Source organism: Aphelocoma coerulescens, chromosome 2 (assembly GCF_041296385.1).
Source record: "Aphelocoma coerulescens isolate FSJ_1873_10779 chromosome 2, UR_Acoe_1.0, whole genome shotgun sequence".
Classification (NCBI taxonomy): domain Eukaryota; kingdom Metazoa; phylum Chordata; class Aves; order Passeriformes; family Corvidae; genus Aphelocoma; species Aphelocoma coerulescens.
Genome location: NC_091015.1, coordinates 117671501 through 117698535, shown reverse-complemented (window position 1 = coordinate 117698535; position 27035 = coordinate 117671501). Strand labels below are relative to the sequence as shown.

Here is a 27035-nt window from a genome sequence, read left to right as displayed (position 1 = left end):
TAAGCTTGGCATGCATTACAGGTTTTCACCTGGAATCCTAAGCTTTATACTGACCCATTATTTTGGAATTCCAACTTTATGTAGACTTTTTACTCTTATCTTAGATATCCTCGTAAAAGCTCCTTCATTGCATGCTACCAGTCATCTCTTCCTAGAGTCCATGTTGGTCATACTCAACAATTCTCTTTCTTCTCCAAGGTGCCAGAGATTCCCTATGACACCAGCTGTGATAATTAAATGCTTCATCCTCTAATGAACCAGATGATGCAGCAGCACAGAGCTCACTCCCATTGAGCTTCTGTCCTGGCTGGGTGCCTCTGCCATCTTGACCTGTCTGCCCAAAGCCCTTCCTGAAAAGGCTTGGCTGTGTTCTTCCAACTGCATGAAACAGCCAACAAGCCAAGCACCACTATCAGGACTGGCAAGTATATTTGTTTTCAGCATCTCTGTGGTGAGTCAGTGAGACAGATGTACTCTTGAGGACTAGCAAAGTCACATTGCCTTTTTATGAATAGCTGAGATATTCAAAACTGCAGAACAGCTTCCCAGAGGAGGCAAATGTGCCCCCAGCCTGAGTCGGCTTAGGCCCTCCTGGAAGGCTGTGTCTGGAAACATTAGGAGGTAAGAAATATCAACAGCAACTGTAAATGTCAGCAAAGAGAGTTACTACTCACAAGTGATACATTAAAGATCCCCATCCAGTGGGAAAACTGTATCTGATATTAAGCTTTCCCCAGACATAGAGCTCTGCTACGTAGAGATGGAATACTTGCAACTGAGGTAGATAAATGCTCTGGCTGCTTTTAGAAAGCCACCTGATTTATTTGCCTTTTTCAATCTAAAGAGATTTATATCTCAACATGAGCATGCTATACTAGGACAAGCAGGAAAAAAGGGAACATCTGCAGGTGAAAGTGCTACCAAACTCCAACAGACCATGTGACCTAGAAGTAAGAATTGTTAGATACTTCGCTCAATATTTCTAAAATTGTGGTCTGTGATGTTTCTAGGGGTCAATAAAAGATACAAAAGAAGTTAAAAATGTTAGATGTCAAGAGCAGCTGTAGTTCATTTCTAAAGGAGGTGGGTTATCAATGTGGATTATAACACGAGGCCACAATGTTCACAAGACAAGGAACTCAAATACCCTTAGCTGATATCAGCAGCTCAGTTCCTTCAAGGCAAGGAGTTAATTAAAAAACACATGTAGCTGGCAATTATGGTTTGGTTTGATACCCCTGTAAGACATGGAAGGAGCCCTGTCTGATGCAGTGAGGAGAAATGCTGGGATTACATGGAAAAAATGAGTCAAAAAATAGTCACAGATGGTTTAGAAAATACTACGCCTGCCTTATAGGGAGCTATCTGTTGTTTTCTACAATCTGAATAAGCTGAGAAATTCACAGAATGGATGATCAGTGATGAGAAAAGTGGACACCAGAAGCTGTAAGGCAAAGGCTTTGTTTGTGTAATCTAGCACCACCATTTCATCAACTTCCAAGAAAATTCACAAGCTCATACTAGCTGAGGACCATCACATGTACTCCTGCTATGAAGAAATGGAAGAAAGAATAAAGGTCTTGCAAAAATGAAATAATCACCTATAGTACCCACTCAGAGAAATAAAACTAAATACTTTTATCTCTAAATCTCACCCACATACTCCTTTCTCTCACAAACACATAGAGTATGCGGAAGAATAAGGACTGCTTGCTAATCCCTGGCTATTGCAAAGGAAGATAAGTAATCCTCTGTAATCAAATCTGTATGAAGCTTTCATTTTTTCATAATAAAGCATTCGTATTACAGATGCCCTGCCAGATTTTACCATCTTGCCATTATATTGATTCTTAAATAGGAAAGCTATCATACTTCTGACTGCTTCTCATGAGGAGACTAATTAGATTATTTCATCATCTGGTTCATCAAAGCAGGAAATACTTAAGTGTCACAGCTGGTCTCAAACTAAATATCTAGTACCAAGATTTTAAATGAAAACTATTACATCTTCAGTGGGTAAGCATTTCATAAAGGGCTAGACAGTAAAAAATGATGAAGATAACAGATATCATCTCACATCTTTGGGCTGAAAAGGGAGTCTTACTCTACCAGTGCATTTGGATTTATTTTCTCTTGCTTTTGCTAATACTATCATCAAAGAGGTTTTGCATAATGAACAGATCTGAAAAACTGAGAGAGCTATTTAGATTTCTGGAAAAGATTTATGACTGAGAATTAAAAACTCTGAGGCAACATCTTCATTTTAAATGAATCTCCTGTTATTGATGCAACCTTTCCAATCAGAGTACTCACCACTATGGAGAGATCAACTACAAGGAAGGGCATCCCCCTTTCAAAGGAACCATCCCACTGTCCGATCACTATTCACTGCCCATGACTCCTTTCAGGATTTGTAAGAGATCTTCCTCTTTTGCACACACTGTGTACATTAAGCAAATCCTCCTATAAAGAAAGATATGTGACAAAGCCACATACTCAATTTTGTTGTGCTTCATCTCCTCCTAAATATACACAGAGGAGAGGAATAGACAAGCTACTCATGTGAAAGAAGAGTTTGTTCACCACAGTGGCTTGGAGTGAAATTGCTGCCTATCACCAGCAGTCAGGAAAAGGCCTAGGCTGTGCAGGTCTACTTAAGACCTTAAAAAGAGCAGCATGATAATGGGTAAATAATTTCCTTTAAAGAACATTGATTTTCATATGTAAAAGCAGAGTCTTCGTATTATAACAAAACCTCAGTAACTTTGTTATGGGATAATATAATCCTACTTCTCTTACAGACCTATAATGTCATTATGTAAATGGCTATACAAAGCCACGATTATATCAACAAAATGAAATTGTTGTGTAAGACAGTTCCCAGTCTCTGTAAATGAGGCTTTTCAGCACTGTACAACCAGAAAGTTTCCTCCTCTAATGCTAGAGGTAATGTTAGCATTGTTGATTCCTGTGGCATTTTTTACTTTGAGGGTTATCCCAATTAACCTTGAAGAGCACAGGACCAAAAAAATAATATATATGTGGGTTGCATCATGCAGTGAAAATCGTAATTATATTTAGACTCCTCTTATGTTCTGCACTTCCTTGACCTTATTAGAAATTTAGAAATCCTCATAACTTTGCCTGCCAGTTTACTTGGTCAAAAATAGCTCTTTGTAATGTAAACTCTCTTGGTTTTTTTTAATAAGTTAGGCTGTAGGCCTCATAAAGTTTTCAACAGAAGTTTTGACGGGTCACTTTGATGTGGAAAAATGTAATTTTTATGTCATAACTATCCTTTTGCAGTTATATGAACCAATAGATGAACCATGAACCTCAGAAAAGGACACATACTTTCTTTCTGAACTCAACTAACTTTTGGAGTGCACAGAGTAATGAAAGATAAAAATTGTTTAAAACACACACGGAATAGTGTGAGGGCAGTAACGGTGTCATAAAAATATTTCCAATAAGTTGTTTCCTGAATTAATAGCATATAGCTGTTACAAGACAATGCTATTAAATAAACTGGTAAAATTTAGCTACAAACTTCAGTTAATGATCCTGGTAAAATCATCACCCATGATGCCGATATTTTTAGCCTATTACACAATTAGCTTTTCTTAAATTTCTGACTTATTTCTGCCTTTGTGCTGGTTTTAACTTGGATGCAGTTCATTTTCCACATAGTAGCCAGTGTGTGGCTATGCTTTGTATTTGTGCTGAAAAAAAGACCAGAAATTAAATTCAGATGTTTGTACAATTCTGCAATTGACCTGTAACCAGCAGTGTGCAATGTCTGCTGTGCTAAAAATGCTGACCAGGGAAACTGCACCCACTCTTCTGAGTTGAAAAATATCTCCATCTCCAAAAAGGAGAAGAGATGGATCTTTACAGATTGTAAAGTCTCAAACGTGTGTATGAGCTGGTCCATAGCAATGGTTTCGAGAACCATGAGCACTGCAGTGGCACTAGCTGTGAAGTGTACAATCCTCATCATTCCACTGCATTTTGGGCACTGTTTTCCACTTTGTCTGTTACTTCCTCTTTGCAGACCCTCATTTTATTACACAGTACATGTTAAAGAAATACTCTTTAAGGAAGGGCAGAGAAGGGAATAAAGAGGATGTCTAAGACAGGCCAAAGTAAGGAGTATTCCACTGATCCCAGGTGCTTAGAGGACTGTAGGCTCCACAATATGAGGCAAATGGAGGCAGTGTTACAGACAAAATGAGAATGTCTGACCTCCCTCTCCCTCAGCAGAAGTTATTGTTTGGGTTTTACACAAGAAAAGGAAAATTGAATAAGGGTGCCAAATATTCCCACTAGTGATAAGCAATAATGCTACTTTATTTTAAGACAATTTACTTACTGACATGGGAGAAAAGAAGACATGCCACTGCATATTGAACATCGGGGGGAAAAATCTTTCTCAAATATTTGCCTTCACAGCATTTTAGTAGTAGTATTTTAAATATTAATACTATCTCCCTAGCTGATCTGAAAAAAGGCTCCTGTACTCAGTCAGAGCTATCCTTTCCATTAAGGTCATCCAACGAGGCCTCATTCTGTTGTTTTCTTATCAAACAGGTAGCACCAGAGAACTGATAAAAATAATTCCCCTTATGGAAAGTAGTCTTGCTATGGTCCTGTTGTCCTATTTAACTTTTTTACTTGCAAATTAGGCAACATAACAGAGAAATCACACCTTTCTCTCACATTTTCATGTTCTCGTGGCAGCAGCGAATTTCGCTATTGCCACAATTTCCCATCTTCCTGCTGACATTTACGAAGCAGCCCCTCTTTCCTCCCTAACCTCCAGATCCAATCCCATGCCACACTCTGTTATGCACAGTTTTTTGTGGGAACGGGTAACAAGTTCAAACCATGCAATTTTACAGCCAAGCCTTCCCAACAGTTAAAAGAAATCTAAAGGCATCTCCAATAACAAATAAATAACAAAATAAAGTTACTAATGTATAAATGGATATTAGATTGAAGCAAACCAGTTGAGAAATAAAAAAGGAGGAAGGAAGAAGAACTAAGCAGCAAAAACCAGAGCTTATGGAAAGTCAGACCTACTTTGTTGTAAGTAAATGCAAACTAACTGAAATATAAAAATGCTCTGAAATGAGTAATAGAAATTTCAGATTTTCTCATCACAGGGAAAAGATGAAAAATACCACATTTCTTAAGAAAACACAGTGATTTCAGTGTCAAAACCCCAGTGTCAACAGTGTCTCCTAGCCCTTCTTTTCGTAAGACTGACAGGTAGCTAAAAAGCCAAAAAGCAGGAAGGGAGGACCACTACAGAGCTCTGCCTGCAGTTTGGCAGCCACAGTGCTTCCAAGAATGCCTGGATGTCTCAATACCAGAAGCATTTTGAATCTCAGCCCTCAAGAGCACAGCCCGTAACTCTTTAATCCCAAGACAGCCCATCTGGCAGGCTCAGGCCCAGAGCTGAAAGTCCAGGCTCTGCAGCACACCAGGAGTGTTCAGCAAGTTGAGTAAAAAATGTTTGCAAGTAAAAAGCAACTTTCTTTAGAAAATTTTCAGTCTACTCGAAGAACAACCCTGACAAGGTGATAACCTCAACTCCTTTATGCCAGCAATGAAAGTCCTCATAGCTAGGCCCAGGAAGGTGACCCAGCCTCATCAGAGCAGCTTTGATGACATTTTAGTGATGTCGAGGCACACTGAAGCTGCCAAAGAACCCGTGGAACCATGCACCTGCCCAACCCTCTGCGTGCTTCCCATGCTTTTGAGATGTGGCCAAGGTCATGGGAACACACCTTGGCAGCTGCTATGCTGTTCACTCATCAGTGTCAATGTTGTGCTTTCAGAAGAATACCAAGCAAAAGCATATCTATCACACAACCCCAGGCAAGCTTTCCAACCAGGTATGGTACTGGGGCATCTCTAACCAAATAATGAGTACATTTTTCCCATAAACTGGTAACATTAGGACACTGACAAGTAAAAATATGGTGATATTAACTTCTAGCAATGCACATATCACTGTTATTCAAAGCACTGTATACCACTGATTTACACTACTCCAACAGCTCAGCTTTGTGTGCACACACATGCACATACAGAATTCTCTCTACAAAAAACTGGGAGACCCAGCCCTGGAAACATTCAAGGTCAGGTAGGATAGGGCTCTTGGCAACCTGAACCAGATGAAGATGTCCCTGCTCATTGCAGGGAGGCTGGACAAGATGACCTGGAAATGTCCCTTCCAAATCAAACTATTCTATGATTCTATGAAAAAACCTGCCAGCTGGGACACCACAAGGCTTCTTTCAGCAACTGTAACATACCTCATCCCTTGGCTATTCTCTAGCCACCTTCCATTCTCTTCCTGTTATGTCCAACCCAAAACAAGCACAGGCCAAGTCTTAAATGGTATGTTGAGGCTAATGAATGCAATTATCAAGGCAGAGTAGCATTTATCTCCTGTAACTTTGCAGTTGTTTATGTAGTTTGGAAATCTATTTTAAAAAGTCAACCCTTTACTGCTGCTGACACCTTTCCAAGCTGAATGCTATGAAGAGGTATGACCTACTCACTTACTTCTTTAATAATGTTTAATCTTGCAAAAGAAGTTTTGCTGTTTCCACAGGAGTACATGCCTAGCAATCATTATTCCAAAAACATATCTTGCTGGTATAATTCTTTTTACTTCACAGAAGTTTAAAAATACAAGTAAAGGTCATATGCTAATTTGACATTTCAAAATCATACTCAAACCTGAAGATTCATAAAAGTAAGTTTGATTATGACACTTGATGTACTCTACGTATAGAAAAAGCTTAAAATTACTTATTTTTGTAATGTAACTGAGTTTTTTTGAAATACGACATAATTTTAAAAGGCGCTAAGTAGTAGAGAACACCTAGGCAAAGAAACTTTTATCATTGTCCTGCTAAAATAACAATAGATGTACCAAATAACATACTTTCTGAAAATTCTTGAGTAATCACAGTTGTCACTGCTTCAAGTTGCCACAAGAATAATCCTTCTACAATAATCCTTCCACAAGAAAAAATCCTTCTATTTTGTTAATGTTGTAAGTAAAATACACACTCCATCTATTTTTTTCTTTGAATGTGTGATACCAGAATACAAAAGAAGAAAATCCCTTTTAAAATAGGGAAAACAACCTTATAATTTCTTAGGAACACTGAAGATGTGCATAATAGCTAGGCTGATACTTATCAAATATACATTTGGCATCTCATTACTATCCTGTCTTCCTCCATCCTTATCTTCTCCATTTTTCTTTCATTTCTTACCGACTTTGTAAACTCTTCAGAGCAAGTTTTCTTTTTAATACAAGGCTTGACACAACAGAGGGTATTTTTCCACTGCAAAAGTAATATAGAGCAATTGACATATATAATATAAAAGGAAACTGGATCTTAAATTGCCCTGTTATATTAGCTGGTTTCACTCATCACTGATTTTTCAGAATGCTGCAGATTGTGCCTCAGAAGAAACTTTTGACAGACACTGAACAATCTGATGGCTGGTTAGGAACAGCTGGGGTCTTGGACAGCTGGAAAAGTATAAGAGGCTATTTAAATTATGAATTAAGCATAGCAGGTGAATAATTATGTTTAAAAGATGACCCTATCAAATGAAACTATCAACTGCTAATACCACCATGAGATTTTCAAGCTAGCAACAGGTTTTCTCCACCTCAGAAAACACAATGGTTCCAAGTTGGCTGCAGATGTGCACCACTTCTTGTCATATTCACAAGGTTTTCTTCATGGCCAGAGCAGTGGAAAAACAGCAAACAGATGTCCGAGGCACAATTTTGTAACTATTTATGACAGGATCAGGTATGACATAAGTTCCAATCTTCAACTTTTGACTTACCCTGAGAAGCTTAGAGTCTGCCTGCACAAGTCCTCTACAGACAAGCCATACTTAGGAGGCTGGATTCCCAGGTGCTGGAAGTAGCTGCTTAGACACTTCAGTTGAGTGGTGAACACAGTGATGTTAGGTTAACAGCTGGACTTGATCTTAGAAGTCTTTTCCAACCTTAATGATTCTAGGTCTAGAAAGCCACTATTTGCAAAGGGTTTCCACAGAAAAGACAAATTAATAAGGTCATCAATTCTTAAACAGCCTAAAGAAGGTCATTCCCTTAGAAGGGTTCTGCTGCTTAGCTCAAAGGAGAAAGGTGGTTTCCTGATCTCTGGGATTGTTCATCTTTCTTTTAGTTGTAATTACACAGATAATCTGGAGTTGTCCATAGCAGCGGATGTGGAACAGACAATATTGTCATTTCTTGTGCTGTTTTGTAGAGTACAAAGGGAAAACAAGATAGGGACAGCAGCTATGATTTATTCTCCACCTGAGTCTCATACATCATTTAGTACTAGATGAGAGCATCTTTGGAGGGCAGGGGAATTCTGACTGGGACTGCAGAAGCCCCAGGTAGGGAATGTCTTATAAAACTAAAAGCAAATAAAGAACCTTCTAGCCCTTGTAGCTGTAGGCAAGATTGCTTCAGTACTGACAGTTTAAAATGCAGACTAAATACAATCATGCAGCAAGAAATGTTTTCCTGGGTAACTACTTTCACTGTTACATTATTTACTTGAGTATATGTTTAACTGTTGGGGGAGGGAGAAAAAAGCATTTTCTTTGTTTTATTAACTGCTTGTTTTATTTGCTGCTCCAATAGGCAAAACATGAAATTGAACAGTAATATAGAAACTGGGTCTGAAAATAAGACACAAGTTTTTATTATAATTTTTTTACAAAATTATCAAAAAATCATCTGCTAACATTTACAGCTTAATTTTAAAAAATCTTCTCAGCTCACCAGGCTACCAAAATGGAAATGACAGTAAAGAAGTAATGCAATGTATTTTGTTCTCCATTATAAACAGTCAGAACTCAGGAGTCTGCCATCAGGAAAATCAGTTCGTCCAGCACCTCTGCCTCTGCTGCTGCAAGTAAGTAAGTGGCAGAGGCCTCATTACGTTTTCTTTGTATTTTTCAAAGTCAATCTAAGCACAGCAAAGGGTACACAAAGTGTACCATTCTTAAAAAAAAAAAAAATTTAAAAGGGATCGTTTTTATCTTAGCTGAAAAATACAGCTCACTGGCATGACTTTATAATGTTCCAAGAACATAAGGAAAGAAAATTTTAAAAATACATATAATCTGTTAGAGTTTGTAAGATGTTGAGACTGATCATTTACAATGTATTCAAAGAATTAACACCATATACACAAAGATAGAATTGCCAACTGTTTTAAAAGTATAATTTTACATAGAATGTGGTCAGTCAAGAATTCATGTGCCAATAAACATAAGCACTGCTCCTTTTATTTTCTCTGAGGTAGACAGACAGATACAAACATGTAGGAAGATACACTCCCTTCATAACTATTTTAATTCAAAATCCATTGTTTTGCAAAAAGAAAATCTTTAACAAAACATGCATAATTTCAGAACTGTTTACTTCCATTGACACTCTTTAAAAACAATACATTATAATTCTTTAAAAATAACACAAGAGCTACAATGTAGCAGTTGGGATGTGCTAGTAGCTCAGATTTGATAGCTGCAGTGAGAATACTTTAAAATATCTTTCTTTTCTTGAGGTCTAAAAAAGAACAGGGATGAACTTACACTCTAACATGGCTGGCAGATGAAGAACTGACTGCACCTGGTTGGTTAATATGATTATTCTTCAAAAACCACAATCCTATAGAACCACATAATGCTTATTCTCTAGGATCATGTTACACATTGACCAAGAAGAAAAATTGCAGAGTAACCAGCCCAGTTATGCCAACTTTTTACCAGTTCACTGGATGGTCAAGTATGATTTTGGAGTGGCTGACCACCAGGGACCACCAAAGAAACCCCTGGGACAGAAGAACACGTGTGCAAAGAGGAGGGCATATATATTAATGATTTGGGGGAAATTATTATCATCTATATGTTTATTCAGAAAGGTCAATGAATATGTATGTAAAATACAGTATATAAATAGGAGCTTTCTCTGTAATCAGCATGCACAGTATTTCAGAGGAGATACTCCCTCATGCATCCAGCCAAATAAAGAATGCCTGCTTCTTAATGCTTCACTGCTGTTAAGGAGTTTTAGATTTTGGTAACAACATCAGTATTTAAATATGTTCACATCATCAAAATAAGGGACCACCTTGCACAAAAGGAAGACAGCATTGAACAGATATCCTGTCATTTAAAGAATTTTAACTAAAATGCAATTGGTTTTATTTCTGTTACCTTTAGGTGCACCATCAGTAATAGTTAAGTTCAAGAGCACCTTGGGAAGGTGTGGAATTTCAGAAGATATAGATATCTAAGACCCAGCTCAGTTTTCATTCTGCAGAAGAGTGAAATAATCAATGTGCTGAAACTTCAAGACCTCATTTCCCCAGCTGGTCCAGCCAGGCTGTAGGTTGCGAGCAAACAACTCCAAGCATTCCACATCTGGCTTGATAAACTCTGCCAGAACTGCTGTGCAAGAGAAAAAAAAAAAAAAGAAGACAACAACAATGACAATGGTACAAATAAGAATAGTAAACAAGTAAAACCTCCCCTGTGATGCTAGCAGATGAAAAAATGAATGTTTCATTAAAAAAGGAAGAGAGAGCAAATTAATTTCAGAGGTTTCATCAAACAGCTGGACTATTTATAGTGAGAAAGTAATTTTAAATAAGTGCCCTTGAGATTCTGAACAATACTGTCAAGGCCTTCAATAGCCTTGATTTATTAGTTTTCATTTAGAGAAAGGGAAGGAGGATTTATTTCAGCTTCTACATAGATGAGTTCTGAATTTTTTACTAATATCAACCAAACACCTCCTAAAGCCTCACTTAGCTCCAGTAACATGGGGGCAACACTTCTAAAAATAAATAAATAAATAAACCCTTTTCTTAATTAAGACCACACTCTTTTCCTCTGTACCTTAAAGGAGTAATGACAACTGTTAAAAGATAAAATAACAAACACCAGTTAAATAAGCATAGCACTAAAAGGGCTATAAAAGGCAGGAACTACTTTTTCCCTCAATATCAACTTGGCAGCTAAAGAGATATTTCTATAACTCTGTTACTATTATTCAGCAACATAAATCTCAATTTTCTTTTACAGTTAGGCATTTTTACTGCCTAAATCTAAAGATGCCTGTCATTAACATCAACTGTGTCACTGATCATGACTGGTATTCTTGGAGTGACAGAAAAAGATCTTGCATTTTGCTTGAAAAGTATTATTGCAAAGAGTTTATTGTTAAATGTGTTACTTGTCATACAGAGTCATTTAGTCTGTGCCTGGTTCAAGCAACTCCTTAACTAGGTTTCATGAAATAGCTACAAAGTTATTGTGTACAAAATCATGCAGGAAAAAAGCAAAGTTTTAAGGAGCAACACACAGTTCCAACACAGAGAAGGTAGAAAGACTGAAAAACTTATCTATACTAAAAGTTGCATGTTAAGTTTTTGGTTTTGTTGCTGAAGATAAAAGAAGAAAAATTATGGAAACATTTCCCTTTACAAAGGATATCTTGGTCATTTTTAGATCAGATATGCCAGTGATTTCTGAATCTCTGACACTTAAAAACACAGCTCATAAATCTGACATTTTGCTGCTTCACTCAAGTCCCTTCAGATATGATCACTGCAGAAAGCAAAACCACATCCAGTCAGCATACACCAAAGTATGAGAGGAAATGCTTTTTCTTATTTTTTTGGTGCAATCCAAGTACTGACTTTTTGCATCAAGTTTGCCAGTCACAGACTCCCTGTAAGACTCCAGCTGATCAGGTCATGGATTGCTCCCATTGCAGAAAGATGAGCATCCACTTTACTTTCTAGTGTTTGCCAGCCCCAAATGCATTTCCTACCTACCTGATCACCTTTCCCAAAGCTCCAATATACTAAAAACTTTTCTGTAAATATTTTGTGATGGGTGTTTCCAGGCTTTATTGTATTTTGGCATGTCATAAAAATCTGTTCTCCTTCTTCCAATCTTTAACAAATGTCACATGAATGTCTCAGATGGGTTATCATCAAGGCAGCTTTTAATCTAAAAAATACTGCTACCAGAAGGAATGTTATTCCAAAAACCTGATTCTTTTAGAGGCAAGATAAAATGTTTAAGCAAACCTAGCATTTGCAGAGAAGAGTCTGGGAAGTTTAGAGGAAAATGTACATTCTGACAGAAAACTCACACACTGTTTGGTGTCATGGGAGTTCATCTAATTAGACACCACTTAAGAGTAGCTGCTTAATACCATTTTGCAAACCCATCACAATAAAAAAAGTGGTAAAATTTATTTTCTTTTTCCAGCTCCATTAAGATAAGGATTTCTTGTGCATAATTTGCTGCCAATTTGATCAGAGGGCTGAAGCACCCCTCTCAGGAGGACAAGCTGTGGGTTGGGTTGTTCATCTTGGAGAAGAGAAGGCTCCAAGGAGACCTTATTGTAGCCTTTCAATGCTTAAATGGGGCCTATAAGAAAGAAGGGAACAAACTTATTTTAGCAGGGCCTGCAGCTGTAGGACAAGGGATAAAGGTTTTAAACTAAAATAGGATCAATTCAGACTAGATATAAGGAAACAATTGTTTACAATGAGGGTGCTGAACACCGAACACATTGCCCAGAGGGGTGGTAGACCTTAAAATGCATAGGTTAAAAATATCATCATAGCACTAGGTTCAGTAATCCAAAGCAGTTTTAACAGGCACCAAAAACTTTCATGCCTAAAAGAACAGATTTAAAATGCACACTTCAGTGATTCAACCAACCTCAAAGACTGGTTCACTAGAAAGCAAAAAAGGGGTAGCCAAGAAACGGATCAATTCAGCAGAAGCAGGAAATGTGTGCCAGTCTTTCTATCAATTTGGTTATAGAATTTAAAAAGGAAGTCCCAGGAATCTCCCCCTCTCCTTCTGCCAGAGGGACCATCTTTTTAAACCTAGAGGGCTTTTTTTAAAAAAAAAGACACATATAATTCAAGATCACATTATATATGTGATTCTTCATTGCTAGGTTGTAGGCATTTACATAATCACATCAGGCAGTAACTTGCACTGCAACAAAAATTACCATATCAAGAGAACTGAATTTTTGGCTTAAAATCTCATTACATTGGTTTCCTGAAAATAGGAAAAATCAGTGTTCAAGTTACAAATTATAGGTTCTTTGTTAGACCCTTACATCCCCACTAGGCTATCTTAACACACATGGATCTGATTTGCAGGCCTCAAGCAAACCCTTGTGGTTTTTTCCTCTGAAAACAGCTTAGAGGAGCTACATCAGTAGAAAAATAAAATACTGAGTTTTTCTACCACAGGAATAGATTGCAAAACAAAACCCAGCACACAATTACTTCTATCCACTTACAGATACCACGGAGAGGAAACAGGTTAAATAGATGATAAACAGCCTGTTCTTTATCACTTGCAGGTGTCACGAACACTATGATAGCAACTCAGGTACTTATATTTGAGCACCTAATGCTCCAGGACACGTGAAGCCAGCACAAAGCCAGCTGGCAGACATAACACTTCCAGAAAACCCATTTCATTCCAAAGCATGATCCAGTGGTCAAGCAGGAGACTTGCCATACTTGTGTACTCTTAATCCCAAACACGTACTGAAGATGCATGATCCTAAAAATGTTTAAATGAGCATAAAAAATAATTATCTTTGAAACAAGCAACACTTTCTCCTTATCTTTTGAACTTCCACTGCCTAAAAAGCAGGTTCTGCATTGACAAATTGGATATATAAAGTGAAAATGACTGTCTGCTTTTTCACTGCCTGATCGGTGAGCCATGCAAAGCACAAAGCACACAGTTGCTTCAGTTTAAAATAACCCTTCAAAAGAGTTTGCAATGTAGAGGTCCTTGTTGCCCAATTTGTCTAAACCCTGAAAAGAGTAGGACCAGAAAACTGCAATCCAGCTCAAAGATGGCTTTACAGCACTGCATCTTTCCCGGGCTTCAAGTTCAACCTAGATGCTGATGTACCTATCAATTAGTCTTACAGTAAGGGCTCACAAGGCACATAAGGAAACAAAAGGCATTTCCTTTTTTAGTTCCAAGAAAACCTTTCATAACATGGCCTAAACAAGTCATCATTGCTACAGGAGGAGGGAGTACCCATGACTTCTCATTGCAGTGTTCTGCTGGAGATATGCAAATTGGTTAGAACATAGCCAAGAATTAATTCCAGTGCTTTTAGGCAAACTCCTACACAACAGTATTATTTTCTAACAATAAATGCATATACTTAAAAACTGGAAGAGCAATGGCTATAACAAGAACAATCTATAATACAGGAAAAGGAGAAAAGGTGATGTGAAGTTTTGTAGAACTTCATACATCTCCGTAACAGAACATCTTTTGTGTTCCCTAAGACCAACATTGAATTGAATTATGAAGAAAACCTGCTGTTTGTTTGAATCAAAACATGGAGTAATAAAATTTGATTTTAACACATTTGCATAAAGCAGCTTAAGTACATTTACAATGACATATTAGAGCTCTAAGCACCGAACACAGCACATGCATCACCAAAAACCCCTACAGTTGCAATTTCATGGTTAAATGCACTGTAGGAACAAAAACATCTCTTTTTGATGGCTTACTTTAATTTACATCTTTCTCTTCCCCCAGAGACATAAACTGTTATAATCAGTCATTAAGCGGCTACATATGTACCAACATACAACCTTTATTGTTATAATAAGAAACAAAGTGCCAGACAGCATCAGTAAATATTAATATTTTTGGCTTTGTTACTACTTAAACAAAGCATAAAGAATGTGTGTGACTCATCAATTGTCCTTCTCCCCCCTTGCCAAATCTCTGCTTCTGTACAAATTTCTTCTGAACCCCTCCAGGATGTAACTCAGCTGCTCTCTACTGGCTGCTTGAGAATATTGCCTGGTCGTGAAAGCAACACCTTGTACAGCACAGAAGTCAAAGCATCAGCAATCAGCTTTTACCTTGTGGTCTACCTTTTCATTACATAACCATATTCTACCCAGATCTGCCAAAAAACTGTAGGGTAGACACGGATTTCCACAAAAACCTTTTAAATCATTGATGCTGCTCCACAGCAAGTTCATTTTTTCAAAGACAAACATAAATGCTGCACAATGGTATCAAATCCCATCATACAAGTGAAGACTCAAGAAATACACACAAGAAATTAGCAAGGACAATTTCTTTCCAAGTCCACTCGGGGTTATAATTTATAAAGCATTCTCCAATGTGGTTTCTAGATTCTGCCCTACAAAAGAATTGTTCCAAGGACCATTGTTGCACTAGAATTTTCTGTAATACATACAAACTGCTGTGTTGCACCCTTGGCTACCTCAAAGTCTCCTGTTTGTGTCCAAGTTTGCTGCTAAGTATTGACTTGCTAAAGAGGCCCTAGGTGACTGCCTCATAAATTACCACCCCAGTGTTCATTAGCTTAAATCAACACATATACCTTGTGCTGTAGCCCTAATTCATAAAGATGTGGCTTCAGGATGGCAAGAAAATCCTCCTAGAATTGACTTTCTTTTTCTTCTATTTTTAGGTAACCAAAGCATGTCCCTTCTACTAGTTTTTTGACAGGAGGGTGCGTGTTCATATATATATATATATATATATATATATATACATATATGTAAATTTAATAAATACAAGCTCCCGAACACAAATTTTAGAGCATCCCTGAATGTACAATAATTGTTCAGATAGAAGTTGTTCTACCCCTTGGGAAGAGAAAAAGAAAAGCATACCAGTGAAGCAAAGTGTGACATCTCTCCTCTCCAAGAGCATTAAATATTTCTTCTACCTGCTTTTCCGGATGTGATTACAAAACACCTGCAATATTTGCAGGCTCATCATGAGCTTCCCCCCACGAGGAGGATGAAATCATTTTTGTGAGAGGTATTAAATATATTTCTTACCATGGCTTTGTAATGTTCTAAGGTGCTATAATGATGAAGTATCACTTCCTATTGAGGAAATTAGTCAAAGTGCTCCAGAACAATTCTTTGGAGTAACTCTAAAAAGCTGAATTTATATCCACACTAGCTGGCTGGCTGGAATTAATGCATCAATTTCAGTGAGTGAAATACAACTCCACAGAAACAAGCAGGGCATGCCCTATTTGTTGCCTCTTTTTAGCTGTCTTAAAATAATTAAGTTTTTGGATTTAAAGGTATAATTGTACTGCAGGCATGTAATCAATTCATGGACATATGTAAACATTTATTTCAGGATGACATAATAAAGAAAGAGATTTTTGCTTTCCTCTTTTATGTATTCCCAAAGTTCTCTCCATCACAAGGTACTTTAGGTCATTTGTTCTCACTTCATATGTGAAGTATCTGTAAAACTGTTTGTGCAGTATTTAAAAGATAAATTTTGAAAAAGGCAACAAGATTTTTTCCACATATCTACCCAAAAGGTTCACACAGTAATACTTGAAGTTCTAGTTTTAACGTTCATTTGTAGAGGCCAAGACTACGTGCTTCAGAAAGCTTTTAGAAATGCTGAGGAACCCTAAGTTCTGTTGAGTAAAATTGCTTGGCAAATGGGAAATGAAGGCATTTCTAGGTACATCCCAGAATGAGATGTTCAAGTCCACTGCGCTACAGAAACATTAGGCAAAAAAACCAAAACGTACCAGCAAGAGGAGGTTTATGTGAATGCAGACTGCAGGGTATGCTGACAATTAACTGATGCTCTGGAATTGGAAGAAGACCTTCCGATTTCCTGTCATACAAATCAGAAAAGAAACATGAGAATGAATGCTTCCCAATGTGATGCTGTAGCTCTTGCAGAGCTACTTCAGATGGGAGATAACACAGAATATTCATTCACAAACTTCAGGGAAGTCCAAGGGACGTTAAATGTTGCTCAGACGTCATATATAAAATGAGAGTTTATGAAATCATTGAGGCTTTAGGCAAAACATGGTTAACAATAGCAATACAAAGCCACTAAGAACAAACAATGCAGTTCTGTATGTTTTCATGTGTGGAACAACAGCAGCATCCCAAAAATGGCATCAGCCTGCGCCAAGGACTCATGGCCCAAGAGTACCTGTCAGCAAAGGAAGCCCTGTCCACAAGGCTTTTGTCCAAGCCAGTTTCTCAACATAGCAGATGTAAGGAACAGACAGGGGGTTCCATTCTTAAATCTCACTAAGGCACTCTCTTATTCCAAAGCTAGTAAAGCTATCTTTTGTGGATACAGAAATGCTGCTAGCAAGGATTTTCTTGCTATTTTCTGGGCCCATGGGAGACTTTTCTCTCTCACAGAAGAGGTAGCGGAGTTATGTAAACAATGAAACACCTGCAGCCTTGAAAAGTCTTGTTTGTGGTATGGTAGAAAAATATTTTGACAATGGATGTTTTAGGATTTTAGCCAATCACCCCCAAGGGGTGGCTGATCCTCGTCCAATTAGACTATGAAGAAAAAAGTCTATAAAAGAGTTTGTAAAATAATTAAATAAATCAATCTTGCTGCACAATTTCTGCCTGCTGGATCTTCTCTCCTCCCCCCTACAGCTGTGGGACACGGTAATATACCCTAGGGATTTTTTTAATAATTTTTAGGTCCGCAGTCAGCCAAGAGATTTTGGGACATTATACTGCATTATGAGTAAGTGATACATACAAAGGGAATCCTAGCACTGGCAAGAAAGACATTTACCATAAATATTCTGACATACCTTAAGGATTCCTTTACATCTCCTTGAATTCTCCCCAGTACAAGAACTTCATATGGTTTTTTGTGCAAAGAATCCAAAGGCAACACAAATTCTCCAGCTCTAGTAATCTGACACAAAAGAGTTAAAAATACACAGTAGAAGATTTTAATATCCCATATTTTTCCCAGACCTTTTCTTTTATAAAATGGAGGAGACTGATGATATCATAGCTTTCAAATACAGAAGCACATGGTAGTAAACAGACAAATTACAAGAGTAGAAAGTGTCATAGCGCAAGTCTGCTCAGTCTCCAAGAAAACAACAAAACAAACTGAGAACTTACTTTTACCCAGTGCCACTCAGCAAGCGGCTTCACTGACCAATGAGGATAAAGTTCATCCTTAACAAAACGTAAGTGCTTCTGTCTATTAGTCACCCACGTGACTACAAGACAATTTGGAGCAGCTAGTGCTGGTACAGGAATCTGCTTGATTTGCCATGAAGACAAGTGGCTGTACCTATGCCAATATAGTGAGAAAGCAAATTAGCATATACCAACTATAAAAATTGCAAAGCAACACAAATGGATAAAGAAATTACACAGACCAGTCACTTCAAGAATTATCTCCTGACAACCTAAGTCATAAAAATAGTTCAAGACTGACACCCAGTGGACAAATCTGATGGATTTTATATAAAATCATTAGAGTATGTACTTAAGTTTTACTGAGCAGAACCTTTAACTATGTATTTCCACTATCCCTCGAAATAAAGCATTATGAGTTGTGACTCTGAAGAAGTTTAAAGGCTCATGTTTCATTTAAGAACTATCATATGTAATTCAATATTCTCATCTTTGTGCCAGAACAAAGCTATTTAGTGAACAGTAGCTTCTTAGGCAATGTAATATTATTCACTTCTCATAATAAACTCTCTACAGAATGACAAGTGAGTCACTTGCAAGAGCAACACTACTTTGAATGGCAAGTTAAGAGGTCATAAAAGATAATAATTCCTCCAATTATTTTCAGAAGTTGTTCATTTTTTTAAATTATCAGCCATGGTAGAAGTTCTCTTGTTACTCAAAACCATTCTGCACTTTTCTGAGCTAACTGAATGCTACACCAGTGAATCCAGGATGCTTTCCAGATCCCATCCTGTTCTACAATTTCTTTTCATGATGCAATTCTAGGCTATTAATAAACAGTAGCTCGTGAAATCTACACATTGCAGCACCAAATATATTGGCACAGTGCCTAATGAAAATCCACAGCCACCATGTGGGTACCCAGGATCCTACACAATACTACAGTGAGAAACAGTAAACAAGGATAAAATCCAAAATACCTCCTGGACTAGACTGTCCAGAGGAAATAAGATTCACCCAGATGAGAAATGCTGCACAACAATTAGCTGCCAACAAGATAATTAGGAGCAGTGATAGCTCCTCCATTTTTTCCCTTTATTTTATAAGGGAGAGAGGATCTTGGTGGCTAATTTATGCTTGTAACTACAATTCTTCTCTGAGTACCTTATATACTTAAGAAAACACATTTGAATGAATTCAACTCAAGAGTTTCTAGAGGTTTCTGGAGGGCTTTCAAAGGAAAGCCTACTAATCAGTCTCTGCATCTTCAAACTATGTCTTCATAACAAGCTTCAAAAACTGCAGTGAACTTTATTCTCGAAAGCTGTAAGGCTGTATTTCCTGTCTACCTTCTTTCACATGGATACAATTCTGTGGTAATCAAGAGGACTCCACTGGCATAAACATGATGGTACTCAGCAGTGAAGGAAGCCCATAAAAATGTAAGTTAATAAATTCACAAACTACAGCACTCAAGAGTTCCTATTGCACTAGAGGATTTTACTGCGGCATTATCACGTTCTTCTAAACATTAGACTGAAGCTTAAGCTACAGATCAAATTAAATAAAAACTCACTCAAAGTTCTGAGCAAGATTTCAGTCCTGGAAATACTTACACATTTATCTACCTTTTTGCCCACTGAAGCAACCCTATTAATTACAAACTAGTATCTGCATGATCTGGGCCCTACAAAGCAGCTGAATCCATACTTCCTTTGTAAGTCTCAAGGACTAACATTCTCTCACTAGCTAGCTAATTTAAGATCTACTCTTGCAAATATTTTGTATGCCAAGTATCCAAGACATTTCAGTGAAATACCTAAGACATTACACAGACTTGAAGGTAAGCATGTGTCAAAATACTTAAAAGTTTAAGCTACAGTCTCACAGTTATATTGGTCTTGGATTGCATCAATACATTAAAATGTTAATTGCCCCTTGTAAGCTATAATGACAAAATTTGTTTGATTTTACTGTAAAACATACCTGTTACTCCTTTTAACAGACTTGTTCTCCCATGGTGGATCGATCACAATTACATCGTATTTCTTCTTGTCTGGCAAGTGAAATTTAAAAAAAAAAAAAAAAAAAAAGAAAAACCAGTAAATTAGCTTTAAAAATATCTATGAGATAAAACAGATAAACAGCAAAACTGCAAATTTCTTCAGTTCTTTCCAATAAGAAGTTAAAAGACTGTTTGACATGCTTGTTTTAATTCAGATAATCACATCCAGAAAATTCAGATATTTTTAGGTTGATTACCTAAGGAAAGGACTTTTATGTGATCTGTGTCAGATCCCTCCAAGAAATTTTGACTATCTTTAGGACTTTCAGGAAAAAAAGGATAGCAGAGTGCGAGTTTTAAAAAATAAAAATTTCCCCAAGTTTCCCAACAGAAGCTACATAATGAGGTACCCAGCTGAGTGAAAAGCTGCAGCCCTGAATCTAAGATTCCTGTCCTGCTTGATCTTTCATCAGGTGAACAGGGACATGCAGAGCTTCAAGCCAGCCCTAGAAAAATGGTTTTGCACTACTGGAGGTAAAGAGAGACAGACAACTAGCAGCTGAAAAGTCAAGTCATGCTTGCTACTTGTGGCCTTGCTAAAGTGGTGCTCCCCTCCAGCTGGGTGCAACAGTCTCTCAAACTGGTACCTTTCATGGCAGGTACTGGGCTTTGTTCCACAACCAGTTTATTCCAATCTAAAAAGACCCTGAACAAGATGAGTCTGTAAGTGAACATTTGGTTTAGGGTGCATTATCTCATCCCTCTCCCATGGTCTAATCTAGAAAAAAATCAAGACAGCAGGACCACCACTTCAGCAGCAACATGGACTTACCTGTGCTAAAGCCTGCTCCTGTAGATAGGGACCCAGCAGCACAGCTAGTCCCAGCTTAACTACGTGACTTCTATGCTGACAGTGGCTCAGAACACACCCACAAACTCTTGTACTTTGGCTGAGGTTTTTAAAGGAGCCTCCTGGAGACAAATAATCCCCTCAAGACATGATCTCCTAACCATTCAAGATTCCTTTGAAAGTCCTTACCTATTTGCACAAAGTTAGAACTATCACTTTAAAAGCCTGCAGCAGCATTTGCTACCAGTGAAATGCTGTATGTTAAAACCTGTTCATTGAGGCATCTTGACATTAACTGCCCTTGTTAGGCAGGAGAAAAGGCTGTATGTTAAAACCTGTTCATTGAGGCATCCTGACATTAACTGCCCTTGTTAGGCAGGAGAAAAGGTAAAACCTAAGGATACTTACAGTTCAGCAGGGGCTGCAAACATGAAATATCAGATAAGAGGAAACTGCTTCTTGGTGGTACCAAGTATTTCTGCCCCATTAACACAATTATTTTTGCACAGTTTGAGCTGTTTTTCATAACACATGAGAGCAGGTCCTGCTCTGGATGGAAGGTTTCATCCTCTAGCACATGTACAGCTTGATGGTCACTTTCATTCACAGCTGGAAACTGTTTTGCCATTTCACATAATTCAGCCAACCCACAGACAATGTGTTGAGGAACATTATTCTTCCTGCAATTGAGTTTTGCGGTAGTGTGATGAAGAAAACCACTTTTGAGTCCTTCTTGGACTAAATGCAAAGTGCCTTCCCAAATGAGCTTCCTGACCTGTGTGGTCACAAAAACACAAAGGAAAAAAGATCTTTCAAGTATCTACTTGACCAGGGAATGCAACTAAAATCAAAACATTTTCAAGCTGCAGGAAGGGAAAAGGATCCTTGCCAGTTACTGAGATCATTGGCTCAAAGCGAAAAGGCATGACAAGAAGGTGTGTATCTTGGTCTAACGCCAGCTGGCAACCAAGTACCACACAGCCATTCTTTCACACCCCATGCCTCCCAGTCCCTGATGGGGAGAAGAATCTAAGAAAAAAAGCAAACCTCATGGGCTGAGGTAAGAACAGTTTAAAAATTAAAACAAAATGAATTATTACCATTATTTTTATTATTAGGAGAGGAGAGAGAAGTACCACCCAAGAGAAACAACTGACACACAATACGATCACTGATGTCCAGCCCCTCCCTTAGTAGCAAATCCATGGTTCCTGACCACCTCTCATCATTTATATAGTGAGCATGACATCCTAGGGCATGGAATAGCCCTTTGGCCAATTCGGGTCACCTGTTCTGGCCACGTTCCCTCCCAGCTTCCTTTGTGCACCTGCTCACTGGCAGAGTGGCAAACTGAAAACTCCTTGACTTAGGGTAAGCGCTACTTAACACACTGATGCTTCAGTTGTTATCCTCATACTAAATCCAAAATGAGAATCTTTGATGTTTTCTGAGCTATCCTGACCAGACTGGGAGACACAAACCAGCTGCAGCTGGGTGCAGACATTTGGGCAACGTGTTTACCTTTAGCTGTTAATATATTGACTCTGAGGCTTTTTTAAAAATTTGGGTTTATTTTTTATTTAAGCATTTCCACTCCATCATAGATAGATTTCTATGTTAGCTGTCCAGATCCCAAGCAGAAAACTAACTCTCTCCAAGCCAAAACCAGGACACCATGCTAACTTCTGTTGTTGGTTTTTGGTAAAGTTACAATAATTAGAAGGCTGGAGAAGGAAAGAGTAAGAAAGTACTCAATAAAACATTTCAGACAACAGAGGTGGAATATTATTGTTTCAACCAAATACAAATTTCAAAGCAATTATCTGAAGTTTAATTTAAAATTCTAATCTAATTTCAAATTACTATGCCCATGAACATATTTTTATTTGAGATGTATACTGGGATCTAAAAATCAGTCATTTTCCACATTTCAATTCACTTCATAAAACAACAGTTTATGCATTTCACAGTAATACATAAGTACAATCAATAAATTAAAGTATCAGAATTTTATTTTTCCAACTTTTCTAAGTGGCAAACCTCTCGAATAGCCTGTTAGTCCAGGATGACAAGATTCTTGGATCTATATACACTGTCATTCACTTCAGCACCTTCCCTTCACAAAATTTAGTGACCCATTTTATTTCCAAATCGTGAAGCCTTTAAGAGTTCTGATTGTCAGTGAGGTGGGTTTGTCCATTTAGAATAACAATATAGTCAGTTACAGTGGCTTTAATAAAGGTTTCAAATACATATTATGGTTTCAAAAGCTTCTGATTATGAAATCTTCAAGATTACAAGACGGTTTTTCAAAATACTCTTTATTACAATTGCCAGATTAGTGACAGGGGAAGAAAAAAATTTTTTTAATAATTCAATAGTGCCACCTCTAGATATCAGAGAGTACAGAGTCATACATTTTTAGTACCTAGGTTTATAATAAGAGAAGTTCATACTGCTTCTAAAGATATGATTATTAATTCTGTAGAAATTATACCTTCTTACGTGCATGTGTTAACTCACAGGTGGACAAAGTCTCTTGACTATCAAGCAATCGAAGCAGTAGTTTACCAAATGGCTGCTGAAGGAATTTAGCATATTTTGTATTGTTCCCTATGTTGACACTGACAGAAATTCATAAATGGATTCACTTGCAGAAACAAAATTGGGGTTGTTTGGGGTTTTTTTTGACAATGAGTCTAAGATAGAAGTAAGTGCCAAAATACTCTGGGTTGACTTGCAGAGCCATAATCTTTAGCAACACAAATACAGTGAAAACCCAACACTTTCTAATCTGTGAGTGATATAACAGGCTAACTGGGGTCACAGATTTTTCCAAACTCTGTCTTTTCCACGTATTCACCAAAAATCATTTGAAGTTACACAAGCCTCCAAGACATCAAACTTCTTCTCTTCAATTCTTTCCTTATTTCTACTGTTGAATGATTTTATTTTAGCTTAAACATTTTCACACTCATATTGATGCTGAGCTTCCAAAATTCTCTGCTTTAAGGTGATTCTGCATACACATAGCTTATTCACAAAAATAACACAGGACCTCTACAGTGTATCAGCAAACTGGACATGTTTACTACAAGATTGTTGCCATGTAAAAGAAAAAAGTGTAGTCATCTAAATGTAGCTCAAGAGGAGCAGAATTAAGCAAAAGAGCCCAATATGACTAACACCTTTGTTGCAGGAAGGAAAGCAAGTGTAGATCCTAGTTCAGGTTCACACCACTATTTGGGAAAGCAGTAAGAATACATCAAACATTACCTACAGTTTGCATTTCTGTGATTTACTAATATGCTTCAGTGTAATTCAATTGTATTTTCACCAGTACATCACTGACATAAGCATACAGACTTGAATTCCAGGTCATTCATAACGCTTTATTATGAGAATATAAAGTGTTAGAGAAAGATTAATTTTTTTTCTCAGTTCCAGAATAAGATATTTTGAAGCACAGTTGGTCACAAAAGCTTTGAATAACTTCAGCACTTCAGTGTCCTGAAAAACTAAAGATGAGCTGATCTTCAGAACAGGTTACGTTGCCAATTTCCAATCAATCACTTCCCAATATTCAACTCATCACAATATAACATTCAGTTATCTATAACAGTCAAAGTGACTTTGTGAATGCAGCTTCCAGCTCTTTGTAATGTCTCAGATGCAATTTCACATGTAACTACACAGAAGATCTACTCTGTAAACACTTATTCACCTCAGGACTGGAGAGATTGATCTTCCCTTCCCTTTCCTTCTTTGCACCAGTGGAACAAGCTGCAAGAACAGAACTTGTTTGCAACCATGCCCTCCACTCTGCACATGCCCAAAGTCAGGTATCATGTACTTGCAAAATATACATTTTTTCCAACTTACCTTTGAATGGTATTCCAAAGCATCCAGTTCACCTTGGTTAAACACACATTTCCTTTTACGCTTCTGCAGAATTACCAAACAAAAACAACAAAAATAATCCATATCCTTCCATGTTGAAATAAAAGGAAAATAACCCCAAACATACCTGAATTACAAATTAACCCTTTTAAAAGCAGAAGAAAATTTCCATCTCTTTTTCTATCACAAGTACAAGTCAAACAGCAAGCAAAAAGATCTGAAAATACCTAAGCTGCTGCAGGCATTCCAAAGGTTCATAGGCTTAAAGCTGTGTTAAGTTATTCATGGCCCTGGGATCTGAAGGTACCTAGTACATGTCATAGTTTGTACTCGTGACTCCTTTGGGCCCATACTAAAAGTTTCAGGTGTCAAGTGCAGTTTACCAATAAAAGAAAAAAATTAACTATGTCTTCATGATTACATTTATTGGTTTAGACCTGTGACTCTTACTTTCTTTTATCCACGTGGAACAGTACTGAACAACACTGAAGGTAAATTCATACTGTCCTTCCCAACTCACTAATCTGCACAATCTCAACAGCTACCAGTTTCAGGCTGTGTACCTGACCACAACCAGCGTCAGGACATTTTGGGAGCAATCCACGGCTTATGAGACACAGAAAGCACATTACTGACAAAAGGGACACAAGAAGATCCTCAGAAGTTCCTGCGCTTCTACACTACCTCAGAAGACTCAGGTATGCAAAACAATGTTAGCAGTGTATTATTTATCAAGGGATTACTGTAATTTACTGTGTTATAGAGAACATACCTTCCTAGCAGTGGCAACAGAATCTCCAGTGTCACTCTTTGCTCCTTCTTGGTATTCCTCTCTGTTGCTGTCAGCCTTTATTTCTGTCAGACTCACCTCAGGGCATCCCTGACACAGCTGCTCCTCAGGAGCTGCAGCTATATGGGGCTTAGAAATATCAAAGAATTCCTCCCGAAACACGTATCTCATTTTTGCTGGTTTACCTTCTGTTTCTATGGCATCTCCAGGACCATAAGTAGGACTATCACTTGACGAGAGGGTGGGAGCAAAAGTAGAAGTACTGTGACAGTCTTCAGTAGATGTGACAGAAGAACTGCAAGTGACACCACCAGGGTGTGCAAAGGAGTCACAGATCTCATAGCCACACTGGTTGATGAAAGAGAGATGATCCACGAGCCATCCTGCTGTCAGACGATGTACCACGGACATCATAAGTCCCCTTTTCAAGAAGAAAAATCAACTCCCTGATACTGTAGCTTTCACCAACCATATGCACTTCCTGGAGCAACCTCCTCCTGTGGGAATTTTTATAAGAATTCACTTTACAGAATTATCGCTGTTTCATAAATTAGCACCTACCTTCTGACAGACATTTCCATGCACATGCAGGACACACTGTTGAAACTTCTGACTTCAGCTGGTTTCCCCATTAGGTTCATCCCTATAACATTTCTTTTTCTATAGTAAGCGAATTTTGTATAACTTTTTAATATACTTTTATACAGTATGGACTTGCTCAGGCTCTTTTTAGCAAATTAGAAAACAGCACTACGACACACCGATTATGTCTATGACTATACGACTAGTACATATGCATATATACATACACACTGTATATACACCACATATATATGCATATATACTACGTGTATATTCTAGATATGTTGCACACATGCTATATGAACTCCATGTACGTACTATACATGTGCACACACAATATATACGCACATATACATACTACATACACATGCATACACCGTATCTACCCACACACCCGTATATATACCATATATGCATATAGAGACATGGATGATGATGACGGCGCCCAGGAGCAGTAACACAGGCACAGGGGCAGCCGCGGCCCCAGCGCTGCTGAGGCCAGGCGCCGACTCCCAGCGCCGCGGGCACACAGTGACCGAGAGCTCGGGCTTTTCCCCAGAAAAACTCTGGGCGGCCGCAGAAAAAGCCCGGGGCTCGCCATGGCACGGCAGCGCCTAGAACACACTCACCCCGAGCGCCGCCATGTCTCCGTACGGCCATGGCCCTCCCCCGAGCCCTTCCGGGGGTTGGGATCCGCCTCCCCTCACTTCCTCTCACTTCCCTTCCTCTCACTTCCCTTCCCCTCACTTCCCTGCCCTGCCCTGCCCTGCCCTGCCCTGCCCTGCCCTGCCCCGCCCCGCCCCGCCCCGCCTCCGCTCT

At 38.2% G+C, this 27035-nt stretch overlaps 1 protein-coding gene across 5 annotated transcripts; it reads right to left on the bottom strand.

Moving 5' to 3' along the window:
• Window positions 1–8738: 8738 nt before the first annotated feature.
• Window positions 8739–26957, bottom strand: METTL4 (methyltransferase 4, N6-adenosine). 5 transcript variants are annotated; one of them, XR_011148357.1, is made up of 10 exons: window positions 26846–26957; window positions 25617–26131; window positions 24827–24889; window positions 21353–21719; window positions 20076–20145; window positions 18066–18240; window positions 17744–17850; window positions 16694–16782; window positions 13406–13674; window positions 10427–10515 (listed from the first exon to the last, which is right to left on the bottom strand). XR_011148357.1 is itself a non-coding variant. In XM_069004559.1 (9 exons), exons 2-9 carry the CDS (start codon window positions 26046–26048, stop codon window positions 10370–10372), a joined length of 1449 nt encoding a protein of 482 aa, XP_068860660.1. In that variant the 5' UTR covers window positions 26049–26131; window positions 26846–26957; the 3' UTR covers window positions 8739–10369. The 5 variants fall into 5 exon arrangements, 3 of the variants coding, with proteins under 3 accessions (XP_068860660.1, XP_068860661.1, XP_068860662.1); XR_011148358.1 differs by lacking the exon at window positions 10427–10515 and adding an exon at window positions 10530–12510; XM_069004559.1 differs by lacking the exon at window positions 13406–13674 and having other exon boundaries at window positions 8739–10515.
• Window positions 26958–27035: the final 78 nt, after the last annotated feature.